General features: G+C 45.6%; 1 protein-coding gene across 4 annotated transcripts in view; it reads right to left on the bottom strand.

Moving 5' to 3' along the window:
• LOC137328491 (limbin-like) overlaps positions 1 to 19,812 on the bottom strand; it is a 140,333-nt gene that overhangs the window by 35,213 nt on the left and 85,308 nt on the right. For all 4 annotated transcript variants that reach the window (XM_067994343.1, XM_067994341.1, XM_067994342.1 and 1 more), the window contains exons 15-16: positions 14,134 to 14,329; positions 10,213 to 10,341 (exon numbers count right to left, since the gene is read on the bottom strand). In XM_067994343.1, the coding sequence (XP_067850444.1) occupies positions 10,213 to 10,341; positions 14,134 to 14,329 (325 nt within the window). The remainder of the gene's footprint in view (positions 1 to 10,212; positions 10,342 to 14,133; positions 14,330 to 19,812) is intronic.

Raw genomic sequence — 19,812 nt, 5'->3', positions numbered from 1 at the left:
ACTTCATCTGCCGCTAGTGTGTATCAGGAAATTGCAGACAACCTGCCTGAATAATGGCGACGGCAAGGACTCGAATAGCCTACTCTAATATGCTACCTTTCCAAGACTAACACCAACATGCTACCTGATGGCAATACTTTAAATAATATAAATAATTTTACAAAAACAGGGAGCACAAACTGTATACATAGACAAAAACATGAATGTAAACAAATTTACATTCCTTTACTCTGTGACTTATCCCTTCGTTCACCAAGCAGCTCTGTTTATCCTGTGCTAGCCCTTCGATTCTCATCCCCCTCATGCCACAATCTTGTGGGAAAACATTATTTATGTCTCCTCCATTGACGCAGTCAAGAATTTGTCCCCTGTGGACTCTCAGCCATGAATCCACCTCCTATCACTCCATAGTGCAGTGAAGTGGTGCCGATTTGTTATTCCAAAAGAAAACTTTCCAATGATACTATGTTAGTGGAACAAACTCTCAGAGTAGATAGTGGATACCTGGCCAAATGGTACCTTTAAAAAGGAGTGGTCATTTAAAAAAAACACCATGAGGTAGAATCTCATCTTCGCCTGGGCGATAATCTGGCGAGGGATTGTCTGTCTGTTACAGAACAGGCCTGATTTTCAATCCATGGAATGGCGGGCAATCCATTCGGCCAAAAGACCATCCAGGCAGTGAAGATGAAAATCTCCCCCTATTTGTGCTGAAGAAGCTAAGAGTATAAGAAAATCCAGATTTAGAATACTATACAACACATCAAGCCCGCTTCATCTATTGTCCACATCTGAACATTCTATCTAGGGCTACCCTCTCACACCACCTGTTTATCATCTACTTTAAAGAACACTAATTTCCTTCTCTGATCTCCCCTGAACATAAAACAAATAAGTAAAAATGATGGGCAGGAAAAGACCAGCTGGCCCACCAAGCCTGCCCCAGATTCATGATGGCTGGAGCATCATGACCAGACACTTCCAAACACCCCCCACTCCCACCTCCCACCCCGGCAGCAATGTAATCTCCTGGGTGAGGCAAAAAAAAACAAGGCCGATAAGGGGAAAAAAACTCTGGAAAATTCCTCTCCAAACTCCTCAGGCGATCAAAACCAGTCGAGGAAATCTCATGGACCATGTGTTCGTCATCTGTTAATCCACTTGCCTTCTATATGATGCGATCTCTGCCCCAGTCATGAACCAGTCCAGCTCCCTCTTGAATGCATGCAGAGAGTCAGCACCAGCCAGCAATGCATTCTAGAGGCTCACTACTCTCTGGAAAAAGAACTGCCTAACATCTAGTCTATATCTACTTTTGCATAGTTTAAACGCATGTCCCCTGGACCTCCTCAATCCGTCAAACTGGAATAATCCATCAATAGGCACGTAATCCAGCTCTTTAATTATTTTATAAACCTCTATCAGGTCGCCTCTAGATCTATGCTGCTCAAGAGTAAATAGACCCAGCTCTTTAACTCAACTGAGTAACTAAGATTTTTTAAGCTAGGGATCACTCTCGTAGCTCTCCTCTGAACGTTTTTCCAAGGCACAAAGCAATGTTGTTAAATATCTCTACAACCTTCAGATCTCACTTCTTAATTCATATCAGTCCATCTCCTTTTTAAAACTTCCAGTTGACCAGAATCACCAGTTACCTTCACTAGGAGTTTGAAATCAGGACACATTTACTCAATCTAGGGCCTGACCATGATCTCATTGAATAGTGGAACAGGCTCGAAGGGCTAAATGGCCTACTCCTGTTCTAATGGTTCGTTAGGATTCTGAAAATCTCTCTATTTGAAATGTCAGCCCACTGGTCTCTTTAAGCAACTGGAGAAGCCCCCCACACCCCTCCACCCCTACGTCAAGTAAGAGCTGTGGTTAGGGCTCAATTTTCCACAATAAAGGCAGTGCAGAAGGAGGGGAAAAAAATAACACCTCACCCAAACCCCCAATCTCAACTGCAATTCTTAATCTGTGCAAAACATCATGATCACATGGGAGAAAGTGTATTTATTCAACAGCAGAAAAAAAATGAATACAGGGTTAGAACAAAGCCTTTTTCTTTAATTTTCTAAACACAAGAAAATAAAAGTTCGACTTGGATACACAGGATACATTTTTGATGAACAATCAAGTTGTTGCATTAACAGCAGCTCTCAATTGTTTTTGTTTGCAGCAATTCCTTTGCTCCATCTTAGAAACATAGAAAATAGGAGCAAGAGTAGGCCATTCGGCCCTGCTCCGCCATTCAAAATGATCATGGCTGATTGTCTAACTCAGTACCCTGTTCCTGCTTTTTCCCCATATCCCTTGATCCCTTTAGCATTAAGAAATATATCTATCTCCTTCTTGAATACATTTAATGACTTGGCCTCCACTGCCTTCTGTGGTAGAGAATTCCACAGGTTCACCGCCCTCTGAGTGAAGAAATTTCTCCTCATCTCGGTTCTAAATGGCATACCCCGTATTCTGAGATTGTGACCCCTGGTTCTTGGAATGAAAAAATGGAGAACTTCAGCACCAAGAGAATGGCCTCTCTTTCTCAACTGGATGCCCCTCCAACGCTAGTTTAAATTCCAGTTCCCTAGAGTTGCTGATTCTGGTAACAATTAGTACCCTCACTGTCAACTCTTCTACTCCTGTTGCAAATTACTTGTCAGCTGCACTGACACATCACACTGAAAAATTCAGTCCAAGGGCTGCAGTTTACCAGCAACATTATAGCTTGGCTCAGTTTGTAGCACTCTTGCCTGAGTCAGAAGGTCGAGCCCACTGAAGTCTTGAACACACAAGCTAGCTTGACACTTCAGTGCAGTACTAAGAGACTACTGCATTGTCAGAGGTGGTGTCTTTCAGATGAGATGTTAAATCAAAGTCTTGTCTGCCAGCTCAGGTGAAAACACAAAAGATACAATGACACTAGTTGAAGAGTGGACAGGTTACACTCTTGCCTGAACGAACATCACCAAAAACAGATTAACTGGTCACTCATTCATTTGCAGTTTGTGGGACCTTGCTGAGTAAATTGGTGGCCACATCTGCCTACATTTCAATGGTGACTGCCCTTCAGAAGTAATCCATTGGTTGCCAAGCACATTGGGATGTCCTGAGGATGTGATCAGGTGCTATATAAATGCGAATTCCTTCTTTCTTTATTATTGATCAGTTTGGATATACTGCAAAACTACATTTTAAAATATTTTTTTCTCCACAACTCTGGTGTCCAAAGATCTAAAAAAAATCTCAAATGACATTTTTCAGTCCGAATAGAGACTCAGTATAATTTCCCAACAGAAGATGTCCAATATGATCCTAGATTTATTAAAATGTTTCAGGTGGTATTTTCAATCTCATCTTTGCATTGGTATACTTCTGTAAATATAATATCACAGGCAAGAACTAAGTAGTTCTGTCTTACAGGATACAAGTTCATACATCTCTTAGAGTTGGAATATAGACACCGCTCCTTCATCTGTAAGGCCTCCTTTCAAACACATTGGGGGTAATTTCGGCCTCGAACCGGGAAGAGGGGGAGGTTTTGTTGGTTTGCCATCCGGCTGGCCGGCCTGATTGACAGGCTGGCCTCAGTCGGACAGAAGCAGAGCAAAGAAGAGGACGTGAAAAGGTAAGTCTTTCATTGTATGGATAGGGGAGGGGGAAAGCACGGGGGTGGGGGGGGCATGGGTGGGCACCGACAGGCATGGGGGCACTGATGAGCAAGGGGACACCGGTGGACACGGGGGCACCCATGGGCATGGGAGCACCGGTGGGCATGGGGGGGGGGGGAGGAGTCAGTCATTGGAGGAGTCAGTCATGGGGGGAGGGATCGGGGGTCATTGCGGGGGTCCACGATCGTTGCGGGGGGGGGGGGGGGGGGCGCGATCATTGGGGGGGTCGCTGCAGGTAGGCTTGTTGGGCCTGGGGGGGGAAGCACTCCCGCTCCTCCAGCCCCAAAAGCAGTGTCAGAAAGGCACTTACCTGCAGTTTCGGTATTTCTCGTCTCCTTTCACGTGGCGTGAATGAGAAGGCCCGGGAATCCCAGCCCCCAGGGGCTGAAATAGAAAAACCTTTGAAAATGGTGGCCCGCAGCCTCCTTGAAAGGTTTTAGTGACCAACCTGCCTCCTGGGAGCAGGTTTGTTGCCCGCCCCTCGTCCCGCCCTTGTGAAAACCGGAAATGGGCGGGTTGGGTGCGGGCCTGAAATTGATGCGATTTTCAGTGATCCCCCGCCCCCAAACCACCCGTTTCTCAAAGTTAAAATTCTGCCCATTATAGATTAGTCTGACCAAACGTGACTTGACCTATGGAATCCATCAGTTCTGTTCAGGGGTGAGTAATTTGTCGGTGATAAGACAGAGTTTTTAACAGGTGAGTGATAGAGTGCAGAGCATTCCCATCTTAGGAATTTATCCTGTGGAACCTGGGATTTACACAGTCATGCAGAGACCAAGGTGGTAATTATCGAACAGCCTATCAGCATTTAATGTGAAAAGGGAAACTGTGGCTGCTGGAAATCCTAAAGTAAAACCAAAAGTGGTGGCAATGCACAGCAACTTGTGCCTGTGAAAGAGAAAGAATGGTTAACATTTCAGGAGTAATTCTTCACCACATGAGAAGATCATGGACTCATGTATTTCCATCATTTCTGATTATGTTTAATAAAAATAATGGCCCTAAAAATATGCCATGTGATACCAGCATATGAACAAATTCCCCTCTGCACTATTTTGGTGGAAGTGTATACCGTTTGAAATAAATGGGTTAACACCTCCACTATGACAATGGGGAGAGTAATTTCAGATGACGCATTTAAAGCTTTTGTACAAGATTATCCACGGTGCAATTTGAGGGCCGATGGATTTAAAATCAATAATACCATTACTATAGCATCAAAGTGCAGCTATAGAAAAAAAGGCCAACTTATACGGATTTCTAAATTCTGGTGTGTCATTTTTATTCTTTGCTTTGTGATGTGCTTACGTTTTAAAGTGAAAAGGATCTGCTCCCTATCAGCTATACCAAAAACTATGCCACAGAGTTACAATGTCATTGCTTAATAAAGGATGCCCCAGAGCATGGTACATTGGCGAGACCATGCAGACGCTGCGACAACGGATGAACGGACACCGCGCAACAATCGCCAAACAGGAGGGTTCCCTCCCAGTCGGGGAACACTTCAGCAGTCATGGACATTCATCCACCGACCTTCGGGTAAGCGTACTCCAAGGCGGCCTTCGAGACACACGACAACGCAAAATCGTCGAGCAGAAATTGATAGCCAAGTTCCGCACCCATGAGGACGGCCTCAACCGGGATCTTGGGTTCATGTCACGCTACACGTTACCCCACCAGCGAACAAATGTTATCTGTTTTTAATATAATGGGTAATTTGCTGGCTTTCTCTGCCTTCCGGATGTTTCTGCCTCTCTCTGTTTTTTTTCCTGTTTGTTTTTTTGTTGAATGTGTATTCGGGGGTTCTGCAGGTGACACCTCTCTGTCTGAACACGGTGATTGCCTTGGCAACGGGCAGTTGCAGGGGCATTCTGTAAACACCATGTATTGTTCTATATGTATAAATGCGTAGGCTTCGAGGAGCTCCTGAACATTTACCTGAGGAAGGAGGAAGCCTCCGAAAGCTTGTGAATTTAAAATAAAATTGCTGGACTATAACTTGGTGTTGTAAAATTGTTTACAACTTAATAAAGGTGCCTGAGGTGAAGTCAAAGGATCCACCTCCCCAGGGAGCTCTCCGGATTTAAATTTCTGGCCGCTGCGTCCCCAGGCATCGGCCCACTGATAGGTCCTGTGAGGGGGAGGATGAAGCGATCAAGAAGGAGTGGGCGATTGGGAGGGAGGGAATGGGGCGATTGAGAGGGATGAAGGGAAAGTGCAATGAAGAGGGAGGGAAGTGGGGCAATTGGGAGGGGGAGGGGGAGGGGGAGCGATCAGCAGGGGATGAGCCGGGGCCATCAACGGTCTTCGGGACTGATGTGGAGCGGGGAGGATCATTGCTGCTCCACATTCAGGTAAGTATTTATTTAAAAACATACCTTTTTGGTGGCGGCCTCCACTGGTCTCTTTAAGGACCGCTGGTTAGGCCGCATGTAGACTTGGTTGTCCTGGATGCAGCTGGCCCGATGCTGGCTGCATTCAAGGCAGCCCAATTTCGGGAAGGGGGGCCTGAATCAGACGTTAGACTCCCTATTTGCAAGTGAAAGGGGCCTAATGTCTGTCTCAGGCGTGGACCCTGGATGCCTATATGTTAGTCTTTACCAATATAGTGGGGAGAGATGGGGCGCACTTCCGATGCAGAGTGTGCGCACTCACGCCGCCCGCCATATTGGAAGCTTGGGCGCTCGTTTTACAGGTGTTAAACAGGCGCGGCATCAACGAATTTCCAGTTCTCTATACCTTGCGGGGACCATTTCCCTAGAGATTACCTCCCCTTCTGCTGCACATGCAGACAATAATGAGATTACATTTTGCTTCTGCTGAGAACGGGAGAAGGTCTTATCTGGAGTTATGAGATGATTTTCCACCTGACAGCAGCAAGAAAATGTGGATTCCAGTCAGGCTTCATGAAGGTGGTTTAATCAGTGGTACTACTGCCAATTGATCAAAATTCCCTGTAGTGTGCAAATTCAGCCAGAAGCAAAGACAAAACTGCTTAAAGGCTGGCCTTATCTCCATTACGATACATTGGCCCAGATTTTGCGCTGAGCAGAGAACAAATGGCACCCACCGCTTAAACTTACTCACAAACTATCCACGGGCTTTTGGGCGCTAACTTCATCCTCTCCTGGTCATCTGTGAGCTGTGTGAGCGGGGAGAGGAACTGTGTATACCCGAAATCAATCAGATTGAAGCATTGTTAACAAGCCACGCAGCCACAGACCAGGAAGTGATAATCAGAATAGTAAATTCAATGTAAAATCAGTTACATGAATTGAAATAAAGAGGGTGAGAAATATTGAATTAAGAGACAGAGATAAAAGAGTCAGAAAGAAAAATTTAAAAGATACAAATTAATTTAAAAAAAAGTCCAATAACAATTAAAATGTGAAGGAATGAGACTCCACATTTGTAAAAGTAAATTTTCAGTGCCAGAGAGGCTGTTTGGCAGTAATTAAGACTTAGCAAGCCATTAAAATTTCGGTTAGACTAAAAAAACTAGATGTACCTTTCTCTGGCGAAAATAATTTGTTTCCAGTTGGGCAGGAGAGCAACTTTGTGCCGTTGCAACCATGTGACCGATGAGCCAGCCGGCAAGATCTCCTTCCAGCGAGATCTCCTTCCAGAAGGCTGGAGGAGCAGGGCATCTGGTAGAGCAACTTTCAGATTTCCGCGTTTGACTGGGCATGTACGCTCGCCGAAAGTTGCTTTACCATTTGCACTGAAATAACGGTGAGACCTGTTAGGATTGCCGTTATTTTCAGCAAAAATTCCGGGCCAATATTATGTGCACAGACTGGCCACTTCTCAATCACTGGACATATGCGCACACATTTCCAGCCAGAAGTATGCCGCCCGCCATATTGGTGAAGGAGATACGCTGGCAGCAGGAGCACACGCTGGCAACACTTAAAGTGCAGAATAATTTTTGACTTGTTATCGATTTTTGAACACCCCAGTGCTTCACTCGCCATGTGCTGATCTCACACAGCACAATGTGGTGCTAACCGGCAGGAAGGTCCCCGTACTTACCTGAAATGAGGCTTGAGGACTATTATTGGGGGTGCCTCAGGCCTCACCTTTCAGGTGCAGGGATGAAACCTACGCACCCCACCCACCAAAGAATGGGTGCGCCCAAATTTCTAGACCACAGAATCTTGCCAGCAGAGGACTTGCTACCATTATCCGCCAAAATGATAATCCAACTAGTCTCAACTTTCTCCAATCTCAAAAAATAGTTATACATATAATCTGCCTCACAAAATATGCCTTGCATTGTATGTATGTTTATGAATCTTCATGATCGTTTCTATGAAATAACAATAACCACGATTAGTGAAGATGAAATTTCTTTCATGTGGAACAGTTTGATCAGGATATTCTCATCAGCCACGCTCTTGTTGCATAAACTAGGCTTGTATTCCCTTGAGAATAGAAGATTAAGGGTTGATATAATTGAAGTGTTTAAGATGATTAAAGAATTTGACAGGGTAGAAAGAGAGAAACTATTTCCTCCGGTGGGAGAGTCCAGAACAACCTTAAAGTTAGAGCTAAGTCGTTCAGAGGTGATATCAGGAATATAATGTGGGAAAATGTGAAGTCATCCACTTTGGGAGGAAAAATAAAAAAGCAAAATATTATTTGAATGGAGAAATACTACAAAATGCTGCGGTACAGAGGGATCTGGGTGTCCTCGTACATGAAACACAAAAAGGCAACATACAGGTGCAGCAGGTAATCCGGAAGGCAAATGGAATATTGGCCTTTATTTCTAGGGGGATGGAGTATAAAAGCAGGGAAGTCATGCTACAACTGTACAGAGTGCTGGTGAGACCACACCTGGAGTACTGCGTACAGTTCTGGTGCCCTTATTTAAGGAAGGACATACTTGCATTGGAGGCAGTTCAGAGAAGGTTCACTAGATTGATTCCGGGTATGGAAGGGTTGTCTTATGAGGAAAGATTGAACAGGTTGGGTCTGTACTCATTGAATTTAGAAGAATGAGAGGAGACCTTATTGAAACATACAAGATTCTGAGGGGACTCGATAGGGTAGATGCTGAGAGGGTGTTACCCCTCATGGGGGAATCTAAAACTAGGGGGCATAGTCTCAGAATAAGAGGTCGCCTGTTTAAGACGCAAATGAGGAGGAATTTCTTCTCCCAGAGGGTTGTGATTCTTTGGAATTCTTTACCCCAAAAAGCTGTGGAGGCTGAGTCATTGAATACATTCAAGGTTGAGTTAGACAAATTTTTGATCAGCAAGGGAGTCAAAGGATATGGGGAAAAGGCGGGAAAGTGGAGTTAAGGTAAAAATCAGATCAGCCATGATTTCATTGAATGGCGGAGCAGGCTCGAGGGGCCGAATGGCCTACTCCTGCTCCTATCTCTTATGGTCTTATGCTCTTATGGAAACACTTCTTCACACAAAAGGTAGCGGAAATCTGGACCTCACTCCCCCAAAATGCTGTTGAGGCTAGGTCAAATAAAAATGTCAAAACTGAGATTAATAAATTTTTGTTTGGCAAGAGTTTTAAGCGATATGGAACTAAGGCGGGTAAATGGAGTTGAGATACAGATCAGCTATGATCTAAGTGAATGGCGGAACAGGTTCCTATGTTCCACTCAGGATAGAAGTGTTTAAAATTATGAATAGATGGGACAAGGTAGATGGACAAGGTAGACTGTTTCCAGGAATTGAGGGGTCTAGAATGAGGGGCCATAGATACAAGATTAAATGCAAACGATTTAGTACAGACAGCAAGAGAAACTTCTTTACAGAGAGATTGTGACGCTGTGGAAATCACTTCCAGGGTTAGTGGTTGAGACATAAACTATGTTAATATTCAAGGTTAGATTGGATAGGTGGATGAAGGAAAAGTTGATAAAAGGATATTGGAACAGGGGAGGTAAATATGATTAGGACTACTTGCTCGTATGAGGGTAAACACCGACACAAACTGGTTGGGCCGAATGGCCTGTTTCCGTGTTGTAAATTTTAGATATTTCAATGTGGAGGTGCTCATACTATCAGTAGTCTGCAGTTTACTCTTATCATACATCCATATTATTAGCAGCTGTCTGATTTTTCTCCATTGGCTGAGAGCTCATTAGAAAGCTATTGTTAGTTCTCAGGAAAGGGGCTAGTTAAACCACCTTTTTCACAGTGATGCTACCAATAGCACAGATGAGACTTGTGGGAAACTTTCTTATCCTACCTACCACAATAGATAATCTCAGCTGGTTGCAGACTTGAGTTCTTGTTATGGCCTGGTGTCCCATGCTTGCTGGGACATCATTCTCGCCATAATAAGAATTAAGGCTGTGGTTATGTTGGATTATCGGTCTGAGACTTCAAAATATGAAGTGCAGCTGCCAACACTTGAGTTATGCCACCAGCTACAAATTGCATTGTGCCCCTCCATAGCTCCGTAATCGTTAACAGTCAACTCCCAGTCACTCCAAACAGGTTGTTCCAATGTTGCCTACAACAAATCCCGATCACATGTTACCAGTACCTATCTTTTTGATCCACCTTACCTTGCTCACCTCTTCAGCAGCTCTATCCTTTTCTTCCTCATACAATTTAATTTTGTCTCTCGTCCGTTCCAGTCGAGCTACCAGTTTGACCCGGTCACCATGTCCCAATTCCTGAGCTTTTAACTTGTCCTACAAAAAGAGGGAAAGATGCAGAAAATCTCAATAATCCATCAAAAGTAACTGCTTTTTTCAGACCATACGAACTAGTTTCCAATGCTGCAGAATACACTGGTCCAGAAAATTTGCATTGCAGCATTATCTCAGCAAACAATGCTGCTACTGACCCAGTAACGTTCACGGGGTCTGGGGAATGTCCTTTAATTATCATGCGAAGTGGCGGGTGCCTGCACCACTTGGGTTGCCCAGCATTAGCATAAGGCCAGAAAGTTCAGCAGAGGACCACTGGGCAAAAGAGAGGTGATTGGGGGGGGGGGGGTGGTGGGTGGAAGGTGGGGGGATGGTGGGCTGGTCTCTCCATGAATGAAGCTTGTAGGTTATAAAGTGGACTGCTTCAAAGGTTTTTCAAGTAAGACTTATGCCCAAAGTTTTGGAGGAGTGTAGGCCTCAATCTAGGCCTAGGCCTCTATGTGGCCCCTATATCTGCTGATAAGCTGCGAGCTACACTTTGTCTGACTAGGTGTACACTCACAGGGTCCCTCAGAGGTACAGGAACAACTGATGATTGAAGTCCCTGCCTTCCCTTACAGTGATAGCCTAGCAAGAGGTAGGCACAGGATCTGCCCCCACAAAGCCATCCCAGAAAGTTCAATCGGCCTAATTTTCTGGTGTACTCCCGCCTAAGTAGGGTCACCAACTCTGGTTGGACATACTTCTGGAGGTGGCATCACATGACCTCCTGCCTCCAAATGCCCCGCCCTCACGCTCCTGCCATTGGTCGCGTGACACATTGTGGCGCATTGCCTTCCCACACCAATTGGGAAGTGAACTGACTCTTTTGTTACCCAGTTAGATGAATCTTGACTGTCAGTCAAATAGCCTTTATTCCCATCTCCAATATTTCGATAACTAATAAGTGATCAAAGAAAATGAAAAAAAACCCACCATTTTCTTTGATGTCGCTATTATTTTTCTCCTGGGTTGCGTGTAGCAGTGCCCTGGAGATTAATCTTTAATTCCTGGAAACTCCAGGACAATCCTGGAGGGTTGGCCTAAGCTGAAGTATGGGAGTACACTGGACCTGCTGCGGATTTTCAAGATCCCCACACTTCTGACAAGCAAGGCAATATTTATATCCCTTCACTAATGAAGAGCTCATAAAAACCACTCTCATAATTCATTTTTATTTATTTTTTTTACAATTTGGCCTAGAAATTCAATCAATCCCTGTGCCTGAAAGTTGAGGCCTCAGGCGCCCCCAATATTGGGCCTCTAAGGATGCATATCATTTCCCTTCCATATCATTCCCTACACCCTCTCCATTTATTTAACCAGAAAGGTACATTTCCGTTCCAGTCACTTGAATGACTTTACCCACAAATTTATTTCACACGTATTATGGTGGTACTCATAGCAGGGTAGAGTAGCGATTGATTTTGCTGTGCTAATAAACAGGTAATACAGAATGAATTTGCACAAATATTAAGAGCATAATTTTAACTCGGTAAACGGGTGGGTTGGGGGCGGGGGGCAATAAAATTTTTTAACATCTAAAACCCGCCTCCAACCCGCCCATTTCCGGTTTTAACGGAGGCGGGACGAGGAGCGGGCAACCAACCCACTCTCAGGAGGCGGGTTAGTCACTAAAAACTTTCAAGGAGTCTGCAGGCTTCCACTTTAACAGATTTTCTTTGTTTTTAACCCCTGGGGGCCGGGATTCCCCAGGCCTTCTCCTTCACGCCACATGAAAGGAGGCGAGAAGACCTGAAACAGCAGGTAAGTGTCTTTATAGCACTATTCGTGGGCCCAGAAGACCAGGAGTGCTTCCCCCAGGCCCAACAAGCCTACCTGCAGCGACTCGACAAACTCTATCTCCACCCCCCCCAACACAAACACAATCTCCTACCTCGCAATGACCCCCGACCCTGACACTCCCAATGACTGACCCCCCCCAATGACTGATCCTCTGGTGACCCCTGACCCTGATGACTGAACCCACCCATCCCCCCGAATGACTGAGCCCCCGCCCCGATGACCCCCCCAATGACATTCCCCCGCCCCCCCCCCCCCCCACATCTAACACTTACCTGTCCACGTCCTCTTCCTTCCTCTTCTACCGTCTGATTGAGGCCAGCCTGTCAATCAGGTTGGCCTGTCAGGCGGGAAAATCCGACAGGAATTCCACCCCTCCCGCCCCCTTCCTGGATCCCCGATAAAAGCATGCCCTAAATATTGAAAGTGATGTCCTCAAAGATCTGTAACTATGTTCTTTCCAAAACTGGAGCTATTATTTGATAGTGACATCTTAAGGCTTGACGCAGGTCTGACAGAATTGTTTATGCTATGATTAGTCAGCAACTGCATTATCATTGTATCATGCAACTGCCAGGATGGTGGAAGGTGAACTGGATGGACTTTGGTCTTTTTTCATCTAACAATTCCTATATTCCTATGTACTTCTAAATATCATACGGCCACCATTTTGAGGGGAAAGAGGTAGCTCACTATGTATTTAATGGCTAATGCGGATTCTTACTACCTTTGTTTTTAAAATAGCAACCCTTTGCAGATGCATTCATATTATAAATCAGAAATGTTACCCGTAAACCCTAAGTTCCTGCTACTTCACAGGATCTGAGTCACTTTGTCACTTACGTGTTACAAAAATCAAATGAAGATACCATGAAGTAAAGCTGTCACTTCACATTTGAAAAAAAAATCAAGATCGAAAGGTGAAGTTGAACAGATCAAGGGACTTGCTGCTTGAAGAAGCAAATTAAACTGCTCACCCAAACATAAAATGATAACACTTCAGTATCACTAAAGTAAGTGGTGCAAATGTGAACGTTTTAACACACATCACAGCAATCTGTAAAGGTGATCTGTATATACTCAGTCCTGGATGATTATTGATAGAAAACGATGTCTGCTCATTAGCGTTTCCACACAAGCACAAATCTGTTTCAATTCGGGGAGCTTCAATGCTACAGCTTTTCACATGTTGGGTTTTGATGTTTTATCGTAACTTGGGCTGAGGGCATCTCTTTCCTCATACAAATGAAAGTACTGCAGAAAGTTAGCAAGTGTCTTAACTTGGATTTCTAGCCAGCAACAAGAATGGTATTGATTGCTTCCGTTACAGAGAACATCTTGTTCTCAGCATCCACCAGTATAGTTGCAGTCAAACCATCCATCGGGTGTTACTGTAATATTAGGTTGCGGTGTGCGATTAGTGACTGCCGTTGTTTTAAGATGGAGACACAGTAAAATTCTCCCAAAGAAGGGTTTCATTTTTCTGATCCATCCTATTAAGTACACATAATTAAAAGTACAGCTACTGACTCTGATTGACAGTTAATTCAGTTCATAAATAAGGTTCACAGTCATGTGATAAAAGGTTATAAAACTGGCCCACTAAGGATGCAAATGTTTCTTTCAACTGTTACATTAAGACCTTCCTTAATTTCCAAAAAAAAGAATGTATGGGGCTGATTTTAACTCCTCTTGCCCACCGGAATCCAGGTGGGGGGGTGGGGGGCGGGGGGAGTGAATTCCATTGCATAGTACACAGGTATCTGAAGGCCTTGTCACCAATAGTGGAGCAAATGGAGTGTTTGAGGAGAGAAGGAGGGCCTCTACAGGATATACTGCAGCAACTCTCCACTTTAGCCTGCAATGCTATAATATTTAACTAAATCTACCAGATTATTATTCCAACCTCATCACTTTTAACAAGAACAGAAATTGTACAAATGAATCACAGGATGCTGCTGATAGAATGCTGTCCTCTCCATGCTGACTCACCCGTTTCTTCCACTGCTGCTCAAGTTTTTCTAATTTTGCATTCCTCCAGTCAGTCAGATGGTCTTGGAGTCTGGATCTTTCACGCAGCTTAGGAAGAGCCAAGCTATTGTCCATTTGGCAGAAATTGGCAAGATAACTCAGCATCATCTTTTGAATTTCCTCTTCAGATAGTGCTAGCGAATTCTTCATTATGTTTCTTTTTTAAAAAAAAGTAGAAGAGATTCACTAGATAAATCTAAAGGATAAACTGAGGACCAAGTCTAAAGGGACGTTTCATCTGTCACAAATCAATGGGGACACTTAGTGACGTAACTTATTTCACAGATACCCAATGAGTACTTGACTTACATAGGTGTCGAAAAAACATCTTTCTGTTAAAATTACATTCTGCTATAATTGTAATGGGTGATATACTGGCCATTTTACTATCCTTTGTAGTTATGTGAGGGGGGTTCTAGTCTCTTCAGATGTTTTTGCCTGCCACATATTCTAAATTCCCCAGTTGGGATCTGGGTCAAAAAACAAATTACCACTGCTTTCTGAAATTTGAGGTATTTTTATAGTTGGTTATAAACTGCAAAATGTAGTAGTCCTAATATTTAAATAATAATACTTAAAAACACATTTCACATTTCAATGCTTTAAATACTGGCCTCTATTAGAGAGTCCATAGCGTCGTCGGCTTCTTGATAAATCATTCAAAATGAAAAGATCTGAGGATGAAACAGCCCACACCTTTCAGCTATATCAATGCTGAAATGATTTCCAAAATCTCATCACTGCAGCTTAAGCCAAGTTGTTTGGAGGAGGGGTGAAGGTCGATAGGGGATAAAAGGTGGATTTATCACAATATTAAACTATGCAGTCCCCTAGAATACATTTCAAAAAAAATTTGAAGCCATGGGAATAGTGTAAAACACTCTATACTGAAAGGCTTTACAAGATTCAGTGCACTGGCACTCAAAGCTACCCGGCCCCACCAAATGTACTGTACAATATTGGCCCTGCTGATGCAGCAGATGCTGGTACAGATGTCAGCTATTATCATAATTCACACAATTACTACTCCTGTATACAGTGATTTGCAAGCTGAACTAAGAGCAGATTGAATGCTTTAGCCATGCAGTGATTCAGTTTTAGGACCTAATATTGATTTCAAGTGCTCATAAAACATTAAATATCATTGCAATATAACTTTGCATTATCAGAGTAAGGGATCTGATCGAAATCAGTTTTGACAGCAACATTAGTGCTCAGTATTAGGTATTGTTTTTAATTATACGATTTTTTTATACAACTCAAATGAAATAAATTAAGATTGATATGGAAGTAAAAACAAAAGAGCTGGATTTTTCTTTTCCCACCTCTACAGGGTCAGGCCAGGACCTTACCCACCGTCCTAAGAACAACCTGCTTTCCTGGGTCAAGGTTAATTTGTATTCACAGCGCACTCCTGACAGGATTCTTGCCAGCGAGCAGGAGCCCCCCCAGTGGTGCTGAGAAAAATCCAGGTGGTGCAGTAAGACTGCCACTGCAGCATCAGAATAGATGGGAGGCTTCTTAAAGGGAAAGAAGAGCCCCGAATCCTGCAGCAAAATTTCTACTGAAGGCCTCGGTTAAGACAGAAGCCTTCAGCAGGTAAGGGATCAGGCTGAAATGGAGGGAGATGAGGCCACTATTAGGCCCTTTCCTTCCGTTGGGGGTCACCATTGACCAGAAACTTAACTGGACAGCCACATAAATACTGTGGCTACAAGAGCAGGTCAGAGGCTGGATATTCTGCGGCGAGTGACTCACCTCCTGACTTCCTAGTGCCTTTCCACCATCTACAAGGCAGTCAGGAGTGTGATGGAATACTCTCCACTTGCCTGGATGAGTGCAGCTCCAACAACACAAGAAGCTCGACACCATCCAGGACAAAGCAGCCCGCTTGATTGGTACCCCATCCACCACCCTAAACATTCATTCCCTTCACCACCGGCACACTGTGGCTGCAGTGTGTACCATCTACAGGATGCATGGCAGCAACTCGTCAAGGCTTCTTCGACAGCACCGCCCAAACCCGCGACATCTACCACCTAGAAGGACAAGGGCAGCAGACACATGGGAACAACACCATTTTCACGTTCCCCTCCAAGTCACACACCATCCCGACTTGGAAATATATCGCCATTCCTTCAACGTCGCTGGGTCAAAATCCTGGAACTCGCTACCTAACAGCACTGTGGGAGAACCTTCACCACACGAACTGCAGCGGTGGCTCACCACCACCTTCTCAAGAGCAATTAGGGATGGGCAATAAATGCTGGCCTTGCCAGCGAAGCCCACATCCCATGAACAAATAAAAAAAAATTAGGAGACTTCAACATCTTTCCGCCACTGATCTGGGGCTACACCAGGCTTCATTTGCCGGTCCCAGGAAGAGTCAATAAAAGGGGCAGATGGGAGAGTAAAGGGCTGGGAACCCACGACCCTCTGGCATTTGAAGGCGGGGAAGGGGCAGATAGTGGTGGTCCTGCTGGAATGCAGCAGGGAAGCAGCAGTATGCCTTGCTGCCTGATTTTCTTTGCTGTTTCCACTGCTATCTTGCCTAAATTTGGGGCAGGATAACAGAGGAAAATCCAGGCGAGAATCTCTTTTCTGCTCAATGTAAAGTGAAACTCTGTAATTGTAAAGTAGCATCCTGCTTTAGATTGTTAGAAACAGTATGAAAATTTCCATATTGATTTTTGATATCTTCAATTATGCAAGAAACCATGAAACGTGAAAAGGTCAATCACCCTGTCAAACATGTTCCAGTCACAGAGCACAAAACAACCTATCTTATTCATTCAGTCTCCTGAGGGAAAGTTCTGTAACAAGAGATTGCCTTCACCACAAGGACTACAGCGGTTCAAGAAGAAGGCTCACCACCACCTTCTGAAGGTCATCTCGGGATGGACAATAAATGCTGGCCTTCCTAGCGACACCCATATCCCGAGAATGAATATTACAGAAAAAAATATTCACCATGAATCCACCAAGATAGTCAAGAGAAATTCCAGAAGAGGCAAAGCAAACTTATCCACATTCAAATCTCATTATTACAAACTTGGATGGGAAATTACTAAGTTGGCCCTCATCAGTAGTTCACCTCATCGCAGTGTGAGCTGCTCTACTCACAATAACACTGCTTCAGTTGGCAGCAAAGACAAAATTTGTTGGAACTGAAGTCTTCTAATATCAGAGTTTGATATAATAAAGTGTGACTGGGATTGTTTTTTTTGGAAGTATAGTTTGAACAGAGTAATGGCACCTCAACTACCTTTATGGCTAGCTCATATAACTCTATTAAGACAATGTGCACATAAAACATAGCCATAGAGAAAAAAACCCAATATTAATGATTGCATGGCTGAAGAAACCGAGCTGAATAAGAATATAGTCACCATAATTTTATTACATTAAACATGTACCTGGAAATCCACTAAGCTTTTTAAATCAAAGGTATTCGCAATTTGGCAATGTTGCTCATGAATTACTAATCAAAATGGTTTTTCACCCCAAAACCAAACATATTGGGCTCGAATTTAGCAGGCCTGCGGGTTCCCAGCGGGTGGTCCTCCGGGAGCGTCGAAAACGCGGACGGCGAAATTAGTGGGTTGCCCACGCGATCGTAGCAGGCAACACACTAATAGGAATCAATTACCTGCTCCTCCGGGGTCCACGGCGCTGGCCTGCGCGTCGGTCGGGCTGCGCATGCGCAGTACGATCTGTCAGCTGGAGGCTCTCTAGTTAAAGGGGCAGTCCTCCACTGACAGATGCTGCAACCAATGGGACAAATTGCAGCATGGAGCAGCCCAAGGGGAAGGCTGCTCCTAGTTTAATGATGCCTCACCCCAGGTATCATCAGATGGGGTGAGGAGGAGGGGGAGGACACAGATCTTCCCCCCGGCGGGCGGGAGGAAGCGGCCTGCCTCTGCCACCAAGAAGGCCTGGCTCGAGGTGGCAGAGGGGGTCACCTGCGCCACCAACATATCGCCCACCTGCATACAGTGCAGGAGGCGCTGCAATGACTGCAGTAGGTCAGCCGCAGTGAGAACATGAAGTCTTTCCCCTACACTCCGTCTGCCACAACACTGCCCCCACCCCACATCTCCTTCGGCACCGCCAACACTATTCTGTCACATCACCCTTCATACCCACTCAAACCCCATCCTCATCTTAGCTCCACCTACTCACCTCGCCAGTACTCATCCTGCCACTAACACGCAACCCAATCCTCACACAATCTCATTGCTCCATCCCATACTCACCCTCCCGTGCATCTCCCTCACGGCCAGCCTCACTCAACCTGCCACCACCTGTGCTGCAGCCACAGGGCATGCATCACATATGTGCAGTAGGCAGCGTAAGGCAAACGTGTCGTGAGCATGAAGGGGGTGCACAAGGGTGTCGGAGGGTTTGTCATGGGTGTTACCTATATTGAATTTCAGAGCAACAAACAGCACACATTATATTGACACCACCACTGCCATGTCTCCGCGAATCCTGTCCGTTGTGTCCAATAATGGCCGCTCCTGGGTATCACTATGAGGACCCACCACTGATGCCACCCATCGTGTTACTGCAGAGTAGGTGCAGGTGTATTTGCAGGGCTCGTCCGCGCAGACGACTGAGAGACATCGGCGGTGTAGCCGGCTGCACCCTGGAAGGATGCGGAGGAGAAGGTGTGGAGGGCAGTGGTGACTTTGACAGCGACAGGTAAGCAGTTGGTGCTGGGGCCAGCCAGGAGCAGCTCGGCATGAAAGAGGCTGCAGATCTCCACGACTACATGTCGAGCAAATCTGCGCCTCCCTGTGCACTGCTGCTCGGAGAGGTCCGGGGAGCTGCGCCTCGGTCTGTGGACCCTGTGGCGAGGGTAGTGCCCTCTGCGATGCGTCTCTCTCTGCGGTAGCCCTCCCTCCTGCTGTGCAGGTGGGCGTGCAACAACACCGTGTTGGGGGGATCCACGTCTCTGCGGCGGACGGCGTGGACTGCGAGGCTGCTGGGGCTGGTCATGCTCTTCGTCCTCCGAGGGTGTCCACACACCACCCATCTGGCAGGTGTTGGTCTGAGGGGTTGTGCAGGGTAGGTGGGTGGTTCCTCGGACTGGGGCTGCGGTTTCGTGTCGGTCTGTCCTCTGGCTTGGCGGGGGGTGGTGGAGGGCAGGGGTTGCCCTATGTGACGCGGTGGCCTCCTGCGTGGGTGAGGGCTCTCCCCCGTGGAGCGCACCTTGGCACCTGCCACAGGCTGCTGGCTGCAACACGCCTGGTTGAGGAGGGACTGTTTCCCCCAGTGTGGGAAACTCACTGCCTTGAACCGAAAATCCCACACTTCCTCTTTTGACAGCTGCTTCAGCTCATTAACTGACCACAACGAGCAAGGTAAGTACTCTCAAGTGGAACTCCGCTGGCTTTAATTGCCTGCGGGATTCCCACCAGCGGGGCTTGCGCGCGCAGCCCCGCACGTCAGCGCGGTACCCGGAAGTGGCCGGGATTTCGTCGCGATCCGGTCACGTGACCGGATATCGGGATTTTCGGGGCCCCCCCGCTGGAAACCCGCCGGAAACACGATCCCAAAATCGAGCCCATTGATTTAACCCTTTGTGTAACATTTCTAAACCAGTTATTTGAACTGTGATTGTGGGAGTACCTGAAC

This window comes from Heptranchias perlo, chromosome 1 (assembly GCF_035084215.1).
Source record: "Heptranchias perlo isolate sHepPer1 chromosome 1, sHepPer1.hap1, whole genome shotgun sequence".
Classification (NCBI taxonomy): Eukaryota; Metazoa; Chordata; class Chondrichthyes; order Hexanchiformes; family Hexanchidae; genus Heptranchias; species Heptranchias perlo.
This window is presented reverse-complemented; position numbering and strand designations above follow the sequence as displayed.